This window comes from Carcharodon carcharias, chromosome 2 (genome assembly GCF_017639515.1).
Source record: "Carcharodon carcharias isolate sCarCar2 chromosome 2, sCarCar2.pri, whole genome shotgun sequence".
In the NCBI taxonomy this organism is placed as follows: domain Eukaryota; kingdom Metazoa; phylum Chordata; class Chondrichthyes; order Lamniformes; family Lamnidae; genus Carcharodon; species Carcharodon carcharias.
Genome location: NC_054468.1, coordinates 202,281,124 through 202,296,962, shown reverse-complemented (window position 1 = coordinate 202,296,962; position 15,839 = coordinate 202,281,124). Strand labels below are relative to the sequence as shown.

General features: G+C 39.4%; 1 protein-coding gene across 4 annotated transcripts in view; it reads right to left on the bottom strand.

Annotated features, from left to right (window-relative positions):
• Window positions 1-15,839, bottom strand: part of srbd1 (S1 RNA binding domain 1) — a 289,801-nt gene that overhangs the window by 205,728 nt on the left and 68,234 nt on the right. For all 4 annotated transcript variants that reach the window (XM_041178598.1, XM_041178607.1, XM_041178625.1 and 1 more), the window contains exon 15: window positions 13,980-14,087. In XM_041178598.1, the coding sequence (XP_041034532.1) occupies window positions 13,980-14,087 (108 nt within the window). The remainder of the gene's footprint in view (window positions 1-13,979; window positions 14,088-15,839) is intronic.

Sequence of the window (15,839 nt, the reverse complement as noted above, 5' to 3'; positions counted from 1 at the left end):
AGCAGGTAGTGAGAGGTGGGGTGGAACATAATAGGACAAAGAGGGCGATTTATGCTTAGAGGCGTGGGATAAGGCCAGAATACCAGTATCTGTGTTCATTGGGGAAGATGAAGCAGAAAAAAGTAACGGCAGAGATGGTAGACAAAAAGGATGGGGTGAAAATTAAGCAGAAGGTATTTGAAAGGCTCTGTTTAGCGTGGTTAAGTCGCCTGATTCAGATGTCTTGCAATCCCGTTTGTTAAAGGAAATAGGGGTGGAGATAGTGGAATGGCTTGCATAATCTTCCAATCTTCGCGATACTGGGGAGGTGACAGAGGATTGGAGAGTGGCAAATGTGGTACCCTTATTTAAGAAAGTGTGTAATGACAGCCCTAATAACTACAGGCCAATCAGCTTAACATAATTGGGGGTAAGGCTTCAGCAACAATAATTGGGGGGGAAAAATTCAACAAGCACTTGGAGACATTCGTTAATTAAGGAGAGCCAGCAGGGATTTGTAAAATGTAGATCATACTTGACTAATCTAATTGCCTTTTTTGATAAAGTAACAGAGAAGGTTGATGAAGGGAATGTAGTGGATGTTGTCTATATAGATTTTAAGAAAGCATCTGACAAGGTACCAGATAAAACACTAGTTAACAAAATTGCTAGATTATGACGGTCAGTGTTAGCTTGGCTTAAGAACAGAAAACAGCGAGACATGGGAAGTGGTTCTTTTTCAGACTGAAGAATTGTAAACAGTGGTATTCACCATGGGTCAGTGCTAGGACCACAACATTTTTTGATATACACAAATGATTTGGATATTGAAATACATGGTAAAATTTCAAAATCTGCACATCATATCAAACTTGGAGTGACTGACGGTGAAGATAATACAAATTGACTGCATCAGGACATAGACAGATAGCAGAATGGGGCAGATAAGTGACAAATGGAATTTAATGCAGAAAAGTATGAAGTGATACATTTTGGCAGAAGGGATTGGGAAGGGCAATATAGACTTACTGGTTCTGAAGAATGTTCAGGAATAGACAGACCTGGTCATGCACACATATAGATCTTTGAAGGTGACAGACATTAGAGACAGTGTGGTCAGCAAAGCAAATGGGATTTTGGGCTTCATAAAAAAGCAGGGAGATTATGCTGAACCTTTATAAAGCTCTGTTTAGTTTCCAACTAGAGTATTACATCAAGTTATGGCCAACACACTTTAGGAAGAATGTGAATTTAGGAAGAAGGTCCTCAAGAGGAAGGAGAGGAGATTTACCAGAATGGTTCCAGAAAAGGGGTGATTTTAACCAGAAGATTAGAGTGGAAAGGCTGGGGTTGTTCTCCTTGGAGCAAAGGAGATTGAGAGGAGGTTGATAGAGGTATCCAAGGTTAGGAAAGGTTTGGATAAGGTAGAAAAGGAAAAACTGTTCCCATCAGCTGATGGCACAAGGACAAGGAAACAGGTTTAATGCTTTGGGCAAGAGATGCAGGGTGGATGTGAGGAAGAAGTTTTTTATGCAGCGACTGATAATGACCTTGAACTTACTGTCCACAAGGTGGCAGATGCAGTGATGATCACTTACTTCAAATGGAAATTGGATGAACACTTGAAGGAAATAAACTTGCAAGGTTACATGAATAGAGCAGGGGAATGTGACTGACTGGATTGCTCCACAGAGAGCCAGCAAGACTCGATGGGCTGAATGGATTCCTTCTGTGCCATAAATGAAGATAACTCTATATGCCTACTAACTCCGCCAGAAAGAGGTAGGATTTGTCTATTCATGTATAAGCGAATTTTGAATGGCATGATAGGTCTTAATTGATGCTCAACAACCTTGCTGGCACTGAAAATTAACTGTTTACATGTCATTTCTTCAGATTTTAATTATTATTGGGATTAGTCACTTGGTAGTACAGAACTTGAACACTGCTGAAAAAAAGAGACATGCTGTTGAAGCTTTTCATCTTGCACTCATCAGGACAGATTTGCAAGAATACCAAATCTGAAAGGGAACAACAACTTATACTGTATAAGGAGAGGGGTTCTGATTGGTTGGCAAGTGGACCCTGATTGGTAGAGGTGTTGCCATGGAAAATGTGCCAGGAAATAGTTAACTGCCAAATTTTTGTTTACATTCAAATCAGGCAGGTCAACTCTGATTGGTCAAGGCATTGCCATGGGGAATTAACCAAGGAATGGCTGTCTCCCAAGCTTTTGTTAACTTGAAAAATGCGTGGACATGTTCTTTCTGTTTGCAAAGGACAGGGCTCTGTGCATAAACATGTGCAGCTTCCAGCTTGCGTAAGTGAGCCATACTGCGAGCCTGATTGATAATCTTAAATTGGTTGTCAGTGTAATTCTTAGCACAATCAGGATTGTTTAGCAAATGTTGTCCAATCATGGAATCACATCTAATGTTGGACACCATGTTCTGAGTGTTGCAAGCAGGGGCTGGTTGAGTACGGTCAGTAATTTGCCTGTTGTGAACAGCCGGTTCGACACAATCCCCCATTTTTGGGATATATAGCCTACATACCTGGCATCACACCGGCACTGAAATTCATATACTACATTCCTCATTTGTAAGGTAGGCAGAATGTCTTTTTGCCTTGATGGCAGCATCCTGCTAGTGGAGAATACCACTCATGTTGCTACTAAATAGTAGCAGTGTGGGCTGGCTAGCTTCACCTATATGCAAGGCCTGTATGGTTGAACAGGTTGGGCCTATATCATTGGGGTTTAGAAAAAATGGTGATTTCATTGAAACATATAAGATCTTGAGGGGACTTGATAGGGTGGACACCCAGAGGATATTTCCTCTTATGTGGAGGCTAAAACTAGGGAACATAGTTTAAGAATAAGAGGTCTCCGTTTTAAGTCAGAAGGGAGGAGAATTGTTTTCTCTCAGGGGGGCTGTTAGTCTGTGGAATTCTCTTCCCCAGAAGGTAATGGAGTAATGGAAGCTGGGTCTTCAAATTTATTCAAGGCTGAGTGAGATAGATTTTGGATAGACAAGGGAGTCAACGGTTATTGGAGGGGCGGGGGGGGGGGGGGGGGGGAGGAGGAGCTGTGTGTGTGTGTGTGTGTGTGTGTGTGTGTGTGTGTGTGAGGGGTGAGAAGGAGTCAGGCAGGAAAGCAGAGCTGAGACCACAACCAGATCAATCATGGTCTTACTGAATGGCAGAGCAGGCTCAAAGGCTCAGATGGCCTATTACTGCTCTTAGGTTCGATGTTCCTATGTTCAAATGTTTGAGACACCTTACCCTTCCAGGATAATCCAAGGTAGACTGGGTCCTTTCAGGACCAAAAGTGGTAGCCTTAGGCCCATTCATCAGTTTGAAGGATATACAGCAACAAATTATCTGATCAGGGTAGCCATTTTCCCAGAGGATAGCTTTTAAGTGCTCTATTTTGTTATCAAGACTGCATGGTGAGCAAATGGCTCAGGCCCTATTTACAAGCTTGTCAACAAGGCCAATCTTACAGCATGTGAAACTGTAGGAATCCCAACACGTACGTTGACCAGTGAAAGTGGGCTCATGGTAAAAAAACAGTAGAGAACCCATTGGTAAATTTCTCAACTAGTACACTGAGGAAAGGGAGCTTATTTGACTGTTCCATTTCAAAGGTGAATTTCAGCCCATTATGGGGCCCATTAAGACAACGAAATTTTTACATGCAGCTGCAGATTCAAATATAGCAAACATATCATCCATGTACTGGAAATATGCAAGGGGTAGGAGGTTATGTGTCATTCCATTGAAGGCGTGTTTCTCATGGAATCCAACAAAGATGTTTGAGAGAGCTGGACCTAGAGGGGATCCCATGACAACACCATCTATTTGGGCATACATGATGTCATTAAAACTGAACTCAATGCACGAGCTGCTGAGTTCATAGGTTCAATTAACACAGAAACAAATAATGGCAGTGCATCTAGGTACAAATGTCTATGGTTTCCTTGAGTAGCATATTAGTGAAAAAGCCAGCAATGTCGAACAAGCACATGGATATGTTGTTACTATTGATATGCAAGTCCTGCATTATTTTCGCAAAGGCGAAGGAATCCTTCTCCGTGTGTATGGAAAATTTGCTCAGAACTGGTTGCAGCAACTCATTCACTCATTTGGCCAATTCATGTTGTGCAGAGCCAGTCATGGATAAGGTAGGGTGTAAAGGGACATCACATTTGTGTCTTGGACAGTTCAAACGTGCATGGCCAGTGAGCTGTGAGGACAAATCCCATCATATACACCACCAGGCAGCTTGTTATTCTTACCCAAGTCCAACATACATTTCTGTAACTTGCTTTCAAGCAGTGCTGCGCGGTCAAGCTTAGCAGCAAGTCCAAAGGATATGAATTTGGGCCTGTCATTAAGAACAGTGTGCACTTTGTTGATATAGTCACAATTGTAAAGGATGACAATTCCAGTACTTTTGTCGGGATTACGGATATATATTTCTGGGTTAACCTTGAGGTCTCGCAATGCTACCAGACATTTGTACTGCATGTGAAAATCGGCCAAGTCATTGGGTATCTCGAAATATGCGTACACTAGATCAGCTAAGCAATCTTTTAAGGACTCAGCATCTTCATTAGACAATGGTTTTTGAAGGGATAGATGGGAACAGATGAGTTCAAACTCAGCAAGTACCTCTTCCTGTGTGATGTGGGATGAAGGCACACCAAAATTGAAGCCATGTGTGAGAACAAATTGCTCGCTTTAGAGATTACATGGTCAGAGAGATCTACAACATGTTTGGCAGTGTCATTAAATGCGCAGCAAAACTGCTTCCACTTAAGCTAGTTTACAGCATGGACAAGTTTCAAGTGGGTATTGTTTATGGTGCGGTCATCTATTGAGGCAATATACTGGCTCAAATGGATCAAATCAAAAAAGTTAAAAGAAATTCGCACAGGTTAGATCAAGCACAGTGTAGGGCATGGTGCCACACACTACAAAAATATTTTCAGTAATATTATTGGAAATGTTTAAAAAATTTACATTTTCTTTTTGACTCTTATCTCTCTCTTAATCCAATCTTCCATTCTCTCTATTTCACTTAATGCAACTGATCTAATATTGAACAAAATACTTAAACCGATTCTTTCTGGTTCAGACTCTGCACTGCTCATTACTGAATTTGATTGGTTAAGAAGATACACAGTTGTTTGCCCTGTTCAAGCATGTCCCGGGTTCCCTGCAGAGGGTGCTGTGCCAAAACAATTCTCAACAGTATATTTCAGTGCAAAAGCACATAGAAAATCTGTGGCAGGGGCAAATGTAAAAAACAGTTGGTTAAGTTTATTTCACTGCTGAAAGCAAAATCTGGTCTATGATGTTGGGCACATCCTGATGGCATTCAGTTCTATGGTATCTCCCACTTCAAAAATAAACATGGGTTGTGTCGAAAATCAAAAACCACGCAGTAAGTGCATCAACCAATTCCAACCACGTCATCCGAGTGATCAGCAAGATCAAACCCAAGAGTAGGTTCATCAGCCACCATCAAATGCATCAGAGGACCCAAGAAACTTCTGATGAAGAGATAGTCTAAATAACTTTGGCTTTTAAATTAGCATATTTCCACTACTCTTCATCACACATTTTGTCTTCCTTTACTGTTATTATAAAGTAGTCAAATAATGTCTTCATTACATAATGTTCTGGCAAAGTGCAAAACTTTTTTTTTTGCAAAATCAGAAACAGCTTCATAAATATAATCCTAATGAAGAGTATTGTTAGTTTGTGTTTAATACAACAGTGTTTAAGATCAGAATATGGGATTCCAAACTCATGAAACAAAGCAATCTGTGTTGAAGATATTTCTTTAAGAACTACTGCATTCTACTTAACATATGCAAAGCTATGGTTGTGTATTTTCAACCAGACGCTTTTGGTGCCAAGATTGGTAGTTGACTAAAGTGTACAGGATATAAGTATTTCATTCTTTCTGATTGCTGCCTCAAGCAGAATTATGCAGGTCTAAACCCTGAACCATTCAACATCATCTTTATTGTAATCAAACCTCAGCAGCCTGTCAACATGATCTCTAGTGACACAAACCTAGGCAGTTGATAAAAACACATTGCGTGGTGTATTTCAAATTTGAAATAAAACGACAGGTCACCACAAAGACAAAAGCAAAATAATGTATTTCCATTTTAGAAGACAGCTGTAATATACTACAATAATGCAACACTATAATGAATTGTCTTTTGCAGTCTACCCTTTAACAGTCTCTTCCCTATATAGTTTAACAGTGAAAAAGCAGATCTTGATTTGACTGCAACACACAATATTTAATTGCTAGATTAATAAACTAGAACATTAAAAGGAAAACTTTCCTTTCTCCTCAGTGAAACACAGTCAGCTAAGAGACAGAATCAGAATCCTCTTTGAAGAGGAAGTGCTTTGTCTCGAAACAGTGTCTACACTTGGATAGAGTGAGATCAGGCACTTAACCCACATATAACAGCAAACATAAACCCATGCCCTTCAATTATGGACCATAACACATTTCATCCCAACCAGCTCAATTTTTCCAACATTCTGAAAATACTGTAATCCCCAGCAACACCTGCAATGAATTCTTTTTCAAGGATTTGTGAAAGGATGCAATATAGCCAAATTATTTGACAGACAACATTTAGTACCAAGGGATTCATATCAGCCATTTCCTTTTAAAAAGAGTCTTTGATGTTGACTCTCTTTCGTGTACTCCTTTCATGGTACATTAATAAAAATAATGGCAACTCAGAGTAACCCGAGTCTCAAGGACGCATCTAAAGTTACAGCACGGCAGGTACCTGATGAAATACAGATTAATGCTGTTTGAATAGAAAATGAATGCCACTGGTTCAATGTGCCAATCAGGTAAATAATATGGGTGCCACTGAACTACTTTCATTTCTGCAACCAGACCTGCTGTTTTCACAGCCCCGTGTCCTTGAGGCTCAATTATCAAAATGTGGAACCGAATGTTAACCATACCTAACAGGCAGTGATGCAGAAGAAAAAAGTCAAACGTAATATTAGAAGTACATGGGTGGAGTCAAATCAAAACAGGTATTTAAAAAGGCTGTAAAAATAGGTCAACAGGTAGTTAAATGCCATACTTTAGGCGAGCTGAGAACAGATGATAGAGATGAAAGTGCATGGATAATAATGGGGATTAAGCATAGGGTTATAGGGTTTCTGAATTGAGAAGGAACACTATAAATTTTATTTAAAATTCAACCAAAGCACACTTTGTCCTCATCTTTATAAAAGGAAAACTAATTTCCCAGTTTTCACTGTTCATTTTTACCTATCACGACCTCATTTCCTCAAATCATTTCATGAGCTCGACTTACAGTTTTTCTTATTAAAAGAGGAAGTTGTTCAATATGAGAAAGTCACAAACTAAACGTAGGTCATACACTATCTTGTACACAAACTCCTGAGGCAACACTGCAAAAGGCAATTTTTAAAATCCCCAAATTATAATTGCCCAGATTTTGCAATTAGCAATGAAGGAATGGCACTGGCTCTTCACCTTGAAAAAAGTTGCCCACAAAATTCTGGTGAGCTCTACAGCGCAGGCTTCCTCTTTTCTGACACTGCTTCAATTCAGCACCCTCTACAGGGCATCTATTAACAGGGCAAGCAGCAGGGAGGCTGGTCAACCAACTAGATTGAGAATCCGCACAAGTGGCAAAGCAAGCAGTAAAAACAGGAATTGTAAATTACATTTAAATCATTGTACAGAAAACAAAATAAAAATTGGAATATACATGTGGGATTAAGGGAGAAATTAAATAGAAATTAAATAGCAATTTCTTTAAAAAACTTAATTTTTATTTACTTAAAATAACTAATATTAATTTTCTTTTCAGGGAATAACTTGTAAAATAAATTTTTTTAGGGCCGGAGAGATTGCTCACCAGTAATTCCGTCAGTAAAAACGCAGTCCTGATTGAAATCTTAAGCCTTGTTCATCAGTCTTTTGTGCAATAATAATTAGTTTAAATGCACATCTTCACAGTGACATCTGTGCAGCTTCCATCAGCAATGACTGCAACAGTGGATCCTATACAGAAGGGTATTCAATTTTATACATTTCAACTTAGATGTTTGTTATTTCTCAATGCCAACTGTTTGTGTTCTTGATATGAATTAGCCTCCTTCGGGATTTCCTCCTTTATTTGCATAGGTATGGAAGCCAGGGGTTGCTGTCAGTTTTGCCCAGTTATCATGGTGAGAATTTTCAACATTCTTAGACGCAAATATGTTCTTAAATGCTGTACTGTTTGAATGTAAAGTACTGGACAAAACAGCATCAGTAACAACATCAATCTTCTTGCTAACAACTGTGTCCTATAACAGTTCGGGCAGAAAGAAATTTTCCTTCCATGTTCAAAACATTTGGTAATACCAATGTCCCTCTTAAAACAATAACCTGAAAGGACCCAAAGACAGCTAAGATAGACTTGCCACCTAGCTTCCCTTCCTCTATCTGAGGAAACAAAACTCAAGAGTGCAGTTGGGATAAAGCTGAGTTTGAAATGATGTTAACAGCAACATGGGGCTGTATCTTCTGGTCAGCGAGCGGGGACGGGGCCCACTCGCCGACGTGTAAAATGACGCAGGGTGACATCGAGCTTGCGTCCCGACGTCACGGCACGTCATTCAGACTTTCAGTTCAGCAGGCGCGTACCCGAGTCAACTGCGCGCCCGCCAACCTGTCAACGGCCTATTAAGGCCATTAACAAAGTCATTAATGGACCTGCCCATCCAACCTTAACGTTGGCAAGCAGGCCGGGAGCCCTGGCTGGCTTCTGAAAAAGCCTGAAACCTCATCCACGAGAGGGATGTGGTTTCATGAGGATTTTAAAATCTCTCAATATTTTAAAATTTATGGACATTTCCCAACTCATGTGGCAGTGTCACATGAGGAGACACAGCAGGGAAATTTTTTTTCTCAGCTTTATTTAAAGTTTCAAACGTGAACCGATCTCCCTGAGGCAGCACTTTGCCTCAGGGAGATCCGTGTGCTCTTCCGCCGCATGCAGGGGAAAATGTTGCCCATGGGGTACAGGAGAGAGGAGGCATGCAGTGGCCATAAATTTGGCATGGAAGTCAATATTCCAAGTTATTTCAGCAAGAGCTATTTGGTACTTAGAATCCATGAAAGATACAAACTACCTAGAATAAAAGCAATCAACTGGACTATAAATATGAACAGGAACATCAATGTCAAAAACCAACAAAAGTTCTTGCAGCATTGTTTGGCATAAAAATTCCAAAAGCAGTTCAAAAGTATGCTCATCCTGAATGCAACAATTTATTAAACTGCTGCTGGGAATTAGAATGGACTTTTCAAGCATTCAAAGACTGGAAATTCAGCAATGGCCAGGAACAAAGAATGCGGATGCATTATTTCTGAGCGCCATGCAATGATTTAAGTTTCCCTTGCAGTTAAAGGATTAAGACATCTAAAAGATGCTACAAAGGTTGAACCTCAATATTTTTAATATTACAATGGACAGATATGGACATTCAATATCAGCATGAATACTATCTTTTACAATTTAAAGGACTTTTTCAAACGAACATTTAAACTGAACTGTGAGTAAAGCAGCTCAATTCCTTAAACTGTGTCTACAGAGATTTTTGGCATTTACTCCGAACAATGCAATTGAAGGAGACTAATTCATATCAAGAACACAAACAATTGGCACTAAGAAATAACAAGCACCTAAGTTGGAATGTATAAAATTGAGATTTGTTTTAAAGATTTAATAGAATTTTTAAGAACGTATATGGCAGCAAAGCTACTGTATGTGTAACAGCTTTGATGCAAGATTAAGTTTGTTGAATTCTCAAAACAAAATGCTCATATTTCTGAACTTCAAATCTAGCAAGTGTTTGACAATGTTTTAATGCCGGGTATTCTCAGAGCTGTAGGCCCATTTTAGGGTCCATGATTAGTACGTCTAATGCAAACAATGAATCCAAATGCTCATTCGAGACATCTGCTTCAGTTATAATACATTGCACCCTTGGCTTAAACAGATAAAGTTAATAAAAAACAGTCAAAATCTATACTGGTGTTGGCAATGGATAAAGATTTGTTACAGAAAACCTCATGACTAGATGAAATTTGCACTGGGCAGAAGCCCAATACAAAGCTCTGTCAATAATGAAGGATCCAGTAGAGAAGCTATGAAAAAAAATCCTTATGTTATTTATGTTGGACTAGAACACATAAAACCAGGAGAACAATCATCGCTAAAAGGCACAGTAAGAAATATTTGTTTTTCATTTGAGATTAGTGTCAAATAAAGTCCAGATGGTATTTATAAACTCAAAAAAAATTAGATGCTTATGGCCTCCTTTTCACTACAATATTTAATTTTAATAATTCATTTACACATCTTTCCCCAGGAATGCCTCTCTAATTTTAGTCACACTACTTTTTCCACATATGATGATATTTATATTTGAAAGCTGTACAACATAATATCAGAATTAGAATAGAAGGAATGATGGGAAGCTTAAAAAGAACTAAAATTCTACTTCTAAAACTTTTGTGGAATTCAGTGTAAAGTTAAAACAGATGTCACAATAAATCAATTTTGATAGTTCTATAATTTAGAGTACTTCGGGGGTCCTTAGTCACTAAATATTTTTCTCCACCTTTTCCTCTTGCGGCTAAAGAAATAATATTTCTCTTTTGTCAATACATGTGCCATCTCGCATATATGTTTATATTTCCATTTCTTAGGAATATGATTCCAGATTTCCATTAGAGCAACTAAATGGGGCAAATTCACTTCCCTGCTATGAGTTCAGTGAGGTATATCACATGAAAACATTGAACAGGCACTAACTTTACTTCCACTAACATGAAGGCTAGTTTAGTTTTTTTTAAATCCGGTTTAATTCTGAGATATGGTTTCAGATCAGAGGTTTTATTAATTACAACATAAGCTATTGCAGATGTACTTTACTTTATGAATACAAAAGTATGCAGTACAAGATTTCCACTAAATGCAATAGATTTTTGAGAACCTACTTACTGCATAGAAATCTCAGAGGCACCCCTGATGTTTCAGTAAGTAAATGTTGTGTGGTACTTGCATGGGAACTGGTACCACATTTGGCCTCAGCATCCTCTGGGCAGGTGGGGGCAGAAAGAGAATATCCAGGTACGTCAGAGTTGGAGCAGTAGGTAGCAAAGACAAAGTGTATAGATGGATTTTAGTTGAGATGCAACTTGATAGCAGTAATTCCGAAAAGTATTTAACAAGAGGAAGCCAGTTATAATCATCTAGCATGGAAGCAAAAAAGGGAATTTGGGCAGTCAAGAGTTTAGTAGGGATGGAGGTGAAGAGTACAGAAGGTAGGTCTCATCAACAAGAGGTGCCAAGGATGGCATAGAGAAGGTTGGAAGAAGCTATAGCAAGGAGGTTTAAAGCCAGAATGGGATGGGAAAGCAGCAGAAGCAGGTATACCAATTGGGCGTAATTTTCCATGCCCAGTAGCGTTGGGCCTGTTTGGCGGCGTGAGCGGACAATATGGCGAGTAGATCAAAAATTAATTTCACGATGTCGTGAAACCAGTTTGCAATCATCTGCTTAGCCCGTAGATGGTAAGCCTCCTTTTCTGCCATCGAAGGTCAGGAATCTCATTGTAATACATTAGCATATCATTATAAGGCTAGCCCGCTGGACTCGTGCCCTCACGCTGGATCTTCCGCCCACTATCATGCCGATGTGTTTCACAACAGCACATAAGTGACATGCATCTGACAAGCTGCACTTCGCTCCGGACTTTAAGCATTGTTTGCCCACCTTGCTTCAGGAAGCACTTGCAGTCATCAGCACCGGGCTTCACAGACAGCACCACATCACTTTTTTAGGGGGATCAAGGGCAGGTCTCTACCTACCAGAGCAGCCATATGGCAGGGGTGGCTTTGTACGGCTGCAGGGCTAGGGCTTGATTGGGGTAAGGGGAGGGGGGGGGGTGTTTCCCAGGGTTTGTGTGGGAACACAAGTTGATCTGTGCAAGTGACCTCAAGGTGGTGAGGGTTGAGGCGGCAGTCTCCAGGGCAGATGGAGATGTGAGGGTGTGTGTGAAAGAATGAGTGGTGATGTCCCTCAAGCTGGCAGTGACTGAAATGCCAGTGAATGTGGGATGGGCTTGAGTGTGAGTGTTTAGAGTGATGAGATGATTGCCTTGTCCAGGCGGCACGGGTGAGATCATTCATCCTCTATCTGCACTGGCTGCCCAACCTCTTCTGTGCAGCATTGGCACTGATCACCACTGCCATCGCCTATCAAGCCAGAGTGATAATTTAGCTGCCCCTCCTGCAGCCAGAGAGGGGGTTAGAGGACATCATGGCAGACTTCCACAGCAACCAATAGGCGCTCGAGGGATGCATGACTAAGCCTTGGGGCTGCAGTCCTCTTGCCTTTCGGGGCTATGTCTTCTGTCCAGCAGTCTTGGGCTGGAAGCACTGAGAGATGCGCATACGGGTTGTGGCACCCGGCGTGATGAAGCAGCGAGGTGACAGCATGGCAGGCAAATTGGATCCCACCCGCCATCAAAACAGCATGTTTCCTGGGAATGCATAACTAATGCAGCAAGATTGAGACGACAAGGCACGAGAAGCCTCCACTGCGGCCGTTGGATAAAACATAATTTTTCCTGCCCACTAGCACAATTAGTGCAAATCTTGGACAATTCTGCCCATTATCTCAATTGTAGTGACTAAGATTTTAAGGAGATGACCAGCAGAAATGGAGGCTGTGATTATCTGCCCTCCAGCGTGATCCTAGTGCAACAGGCAGTTTGGCTAAGGAAGCTAGGTCTGATTGGCCCATTCAAGTCAGACGCGGTGATGCCCACTTCTACCCTGTGACATCACTTGTATCTGCTCCTGCCTCAGCCCAATTGTTGCAGAAAACCTCCATCCATGCGTTTTTCTCCAACCACAAGCAATTCCAATTCTCTCCTTTCCAGTCTCTGAACTTCCTTAAACTTAGGCTCCTCCAAAACTCCCATTATCATATCCTGCACCAAGTCCTGCTCACCCATCATTCCTGGATCCCAGTCCACCAATGTCTTTAAATTAAAACTCTCATCCTTATGTATACATTCATTCACATCACACCCCTCCCAATGTCTGGAGCTTCCTCTCTCCAATTCCTTCCTCCCTTTGCTCCTACATTGGCAGGTATACCTTTAGCTATCTAGACCCAAAGTTTTGGAATTCCCTTCCCAAACCTCTCCCACAGCATGCCACTTTCACCGAGTCTTTAATGATCCTCCGAATATCACCTTTAGTTTGATCTCAAATTTTGTCTGAGTATACCTCTATGAAGCAATTAGAAAGCACTTAAGACGCTTTCCTATGATGTAGGTGCCAGATAAATGCAAACTTCTGTCATCAAAAATGGAAATTAGGTTCTCTGAATTTGCATAGCACTGCACGTAGAAATATTCTTGATTGTCAACATTTGTTTTCATTTTTCAAGTTTGCCGATCAAGAAGTAAGCTGTGATCGACACCAAAATACATTCAAAGCATAGAACTGCACTCGCATTTTCCACTTCTACATGCTGCAGTTGGTTTCAACTGCTGGCTTTAAACTGTCTAACACAGTCTGCAGGAAAACGAGTGCCAAGAGTATCAGAGCATTTCATTTTTTTCCTGTCAGCTGTAATCAGTTTTCAAAAAGTAAGTAGTCTAATACTTCTAGTCTGAAAAAGACGTTCCTGTCAATCGCTAAAATTTCCAATTTTTGTTTCAGCAATTTCCCAACATCGTCATAAAACTCTTCAATAAGTTGATAAAGTAAATAATATTCATCCCATCAGTTGTATCATTTAATCTGTAGACCACAGATCTTGATAATTAAGTTTGCTTTGAATGAAGCATTTAAGTTCTAATGACAAACATGAAAATGAAGAAGGAAACTGAAGGGGTCTTACCAGTAGACAACGTCCAGTGGAGCAAAATATTTTCTGTTAATCAAATCAGCAAAGAAAGATTCCGTTTCCCTGCAAGCAGTTCCATTACCAATAACAATGGTCGAACAGCTTTAGGCAGAAGAAAAAAAAATTACAAATAGTTCTGTACCAAATTCAGAATACAACCAAAAGTTTAATTAAAATATTCCTCAACTCAATCAATGAAGGGAAAATTTATTAAACTTCGCTAAAAAGAAAATAGGCTAAGCACTATATGAAAGGCTCGAAATTGCAATTGATCACTTCATCTTTCCATTTAATTGGTTCACATCATATGTTCACCCTGCATTTCTGCCTAAACAACTGGTGAAATATTCAGTTCGAAGCATAACTTTGTGACTGTCATCTTGGTTTCTTTTATGAAAGGAAAAAGCCATTGCAACATTTTTAGGGCCAGTTATCAAATAGAATTGCCCTTATAAAACTAATTTATTGGAAGTGTATTCATTATTTAATGCTCTAATGCTGCAAGCCTGAAACACATCTCTATTTCTAGTATTATGTGTTAAAATATTGATAATTATTAAGTTCCTTGTTCAATTACTTTCTATTCTCACCTAGGCACTTCGCATTTACTTAATTTTTGTTTGTTCTTGGAATATAGGTAAGGCAGGCCTATCCTTCACTGTTCCAAGTTTCTGGTCAGCTCTCTCCTTGAATCATTGAAATCTTTGTGGATCAATGCATATTAATTATGTAATTGGATTGCTGGGATCTAAAGTAAAACTGTAAATTAAAAATATTTCAGGTCCTTTCATTATTCTGAACCTATGCTTAAAAAATTAAGTTCACGTACACAAAACAGGAAAAGAAAATCACAGTTGCATGGTCGTTTTGTAAAGAAAAATTTTCAATCGTGTATTTTATCTGCAGACTGTTTCTACAAAAGTGCTCTGTCTAGATGTTTAATTGCTTATTATTTGCTCTGAAGGATTAATTAAGTCTCTAAGTAGTAGAATTATTTTGTTTTCTTACACTAAAAACTTGTGCTTACTCTCATGAACTGTGATATATTACATTTGGATTCCAAAGTACGGTGTGTGGTTTGAATTTCAGGGTAAATGGTTTCTCCCCATTAGCTTAAGTATTGCACATGAAAAATGCAATTAAGCCACTGAAAATTAAGGAAATGTCAATTTAAACCAGAATAAGAATAGGCATACTTATTTACCAAAACTATTTATATCAAATGGCTTGGTTACACTCTTCATGGTTTAAGTTCCTCTCACCTCATTGTGAATTATTTTCCAGTATACCAACATTTACCATATTTGAACTACACACATCCTTGGCAACGATTATAATTTAGTCCAATGTAGAGAAACACTTACTTAAACTTAAATACATCTTCTATAAAAATCACAACAAATGACAGTTAGGTAGTATGGGCAGCCTACAAGCCCTTTTAGAGAGCAAAAGCAAGGAGTTCTCCTTTCTAAGCTTCTCCCAAGTAAAAAGTTACATATGCAGCATTAATCCCAATAAAGATATTTATATATAAATTATATTAATAGCATTAAAGATTTCATTAAAGTTAAAGGTACTCTTCTTAAAATATTAAAATTACAGATAGCCCATTTGCCACACATGTTTAAAAGGTCTTCACAAAACAAAAAGTCAATCTCTGAACACAAAATACAGGACCTATACTAACATAAATTTATAAAGTACTTTAGCCAAATTTATCTCCAATCAGGTCAAGGACATTGGCTCCTAATACGAGACCATCACTTATTCAGACATAAGTGGTCTTCTGAATATTTTTGGCACAATACTCATCTTAACCAACATGACTCATTGTGTCTGGGTCAGATCAAATAT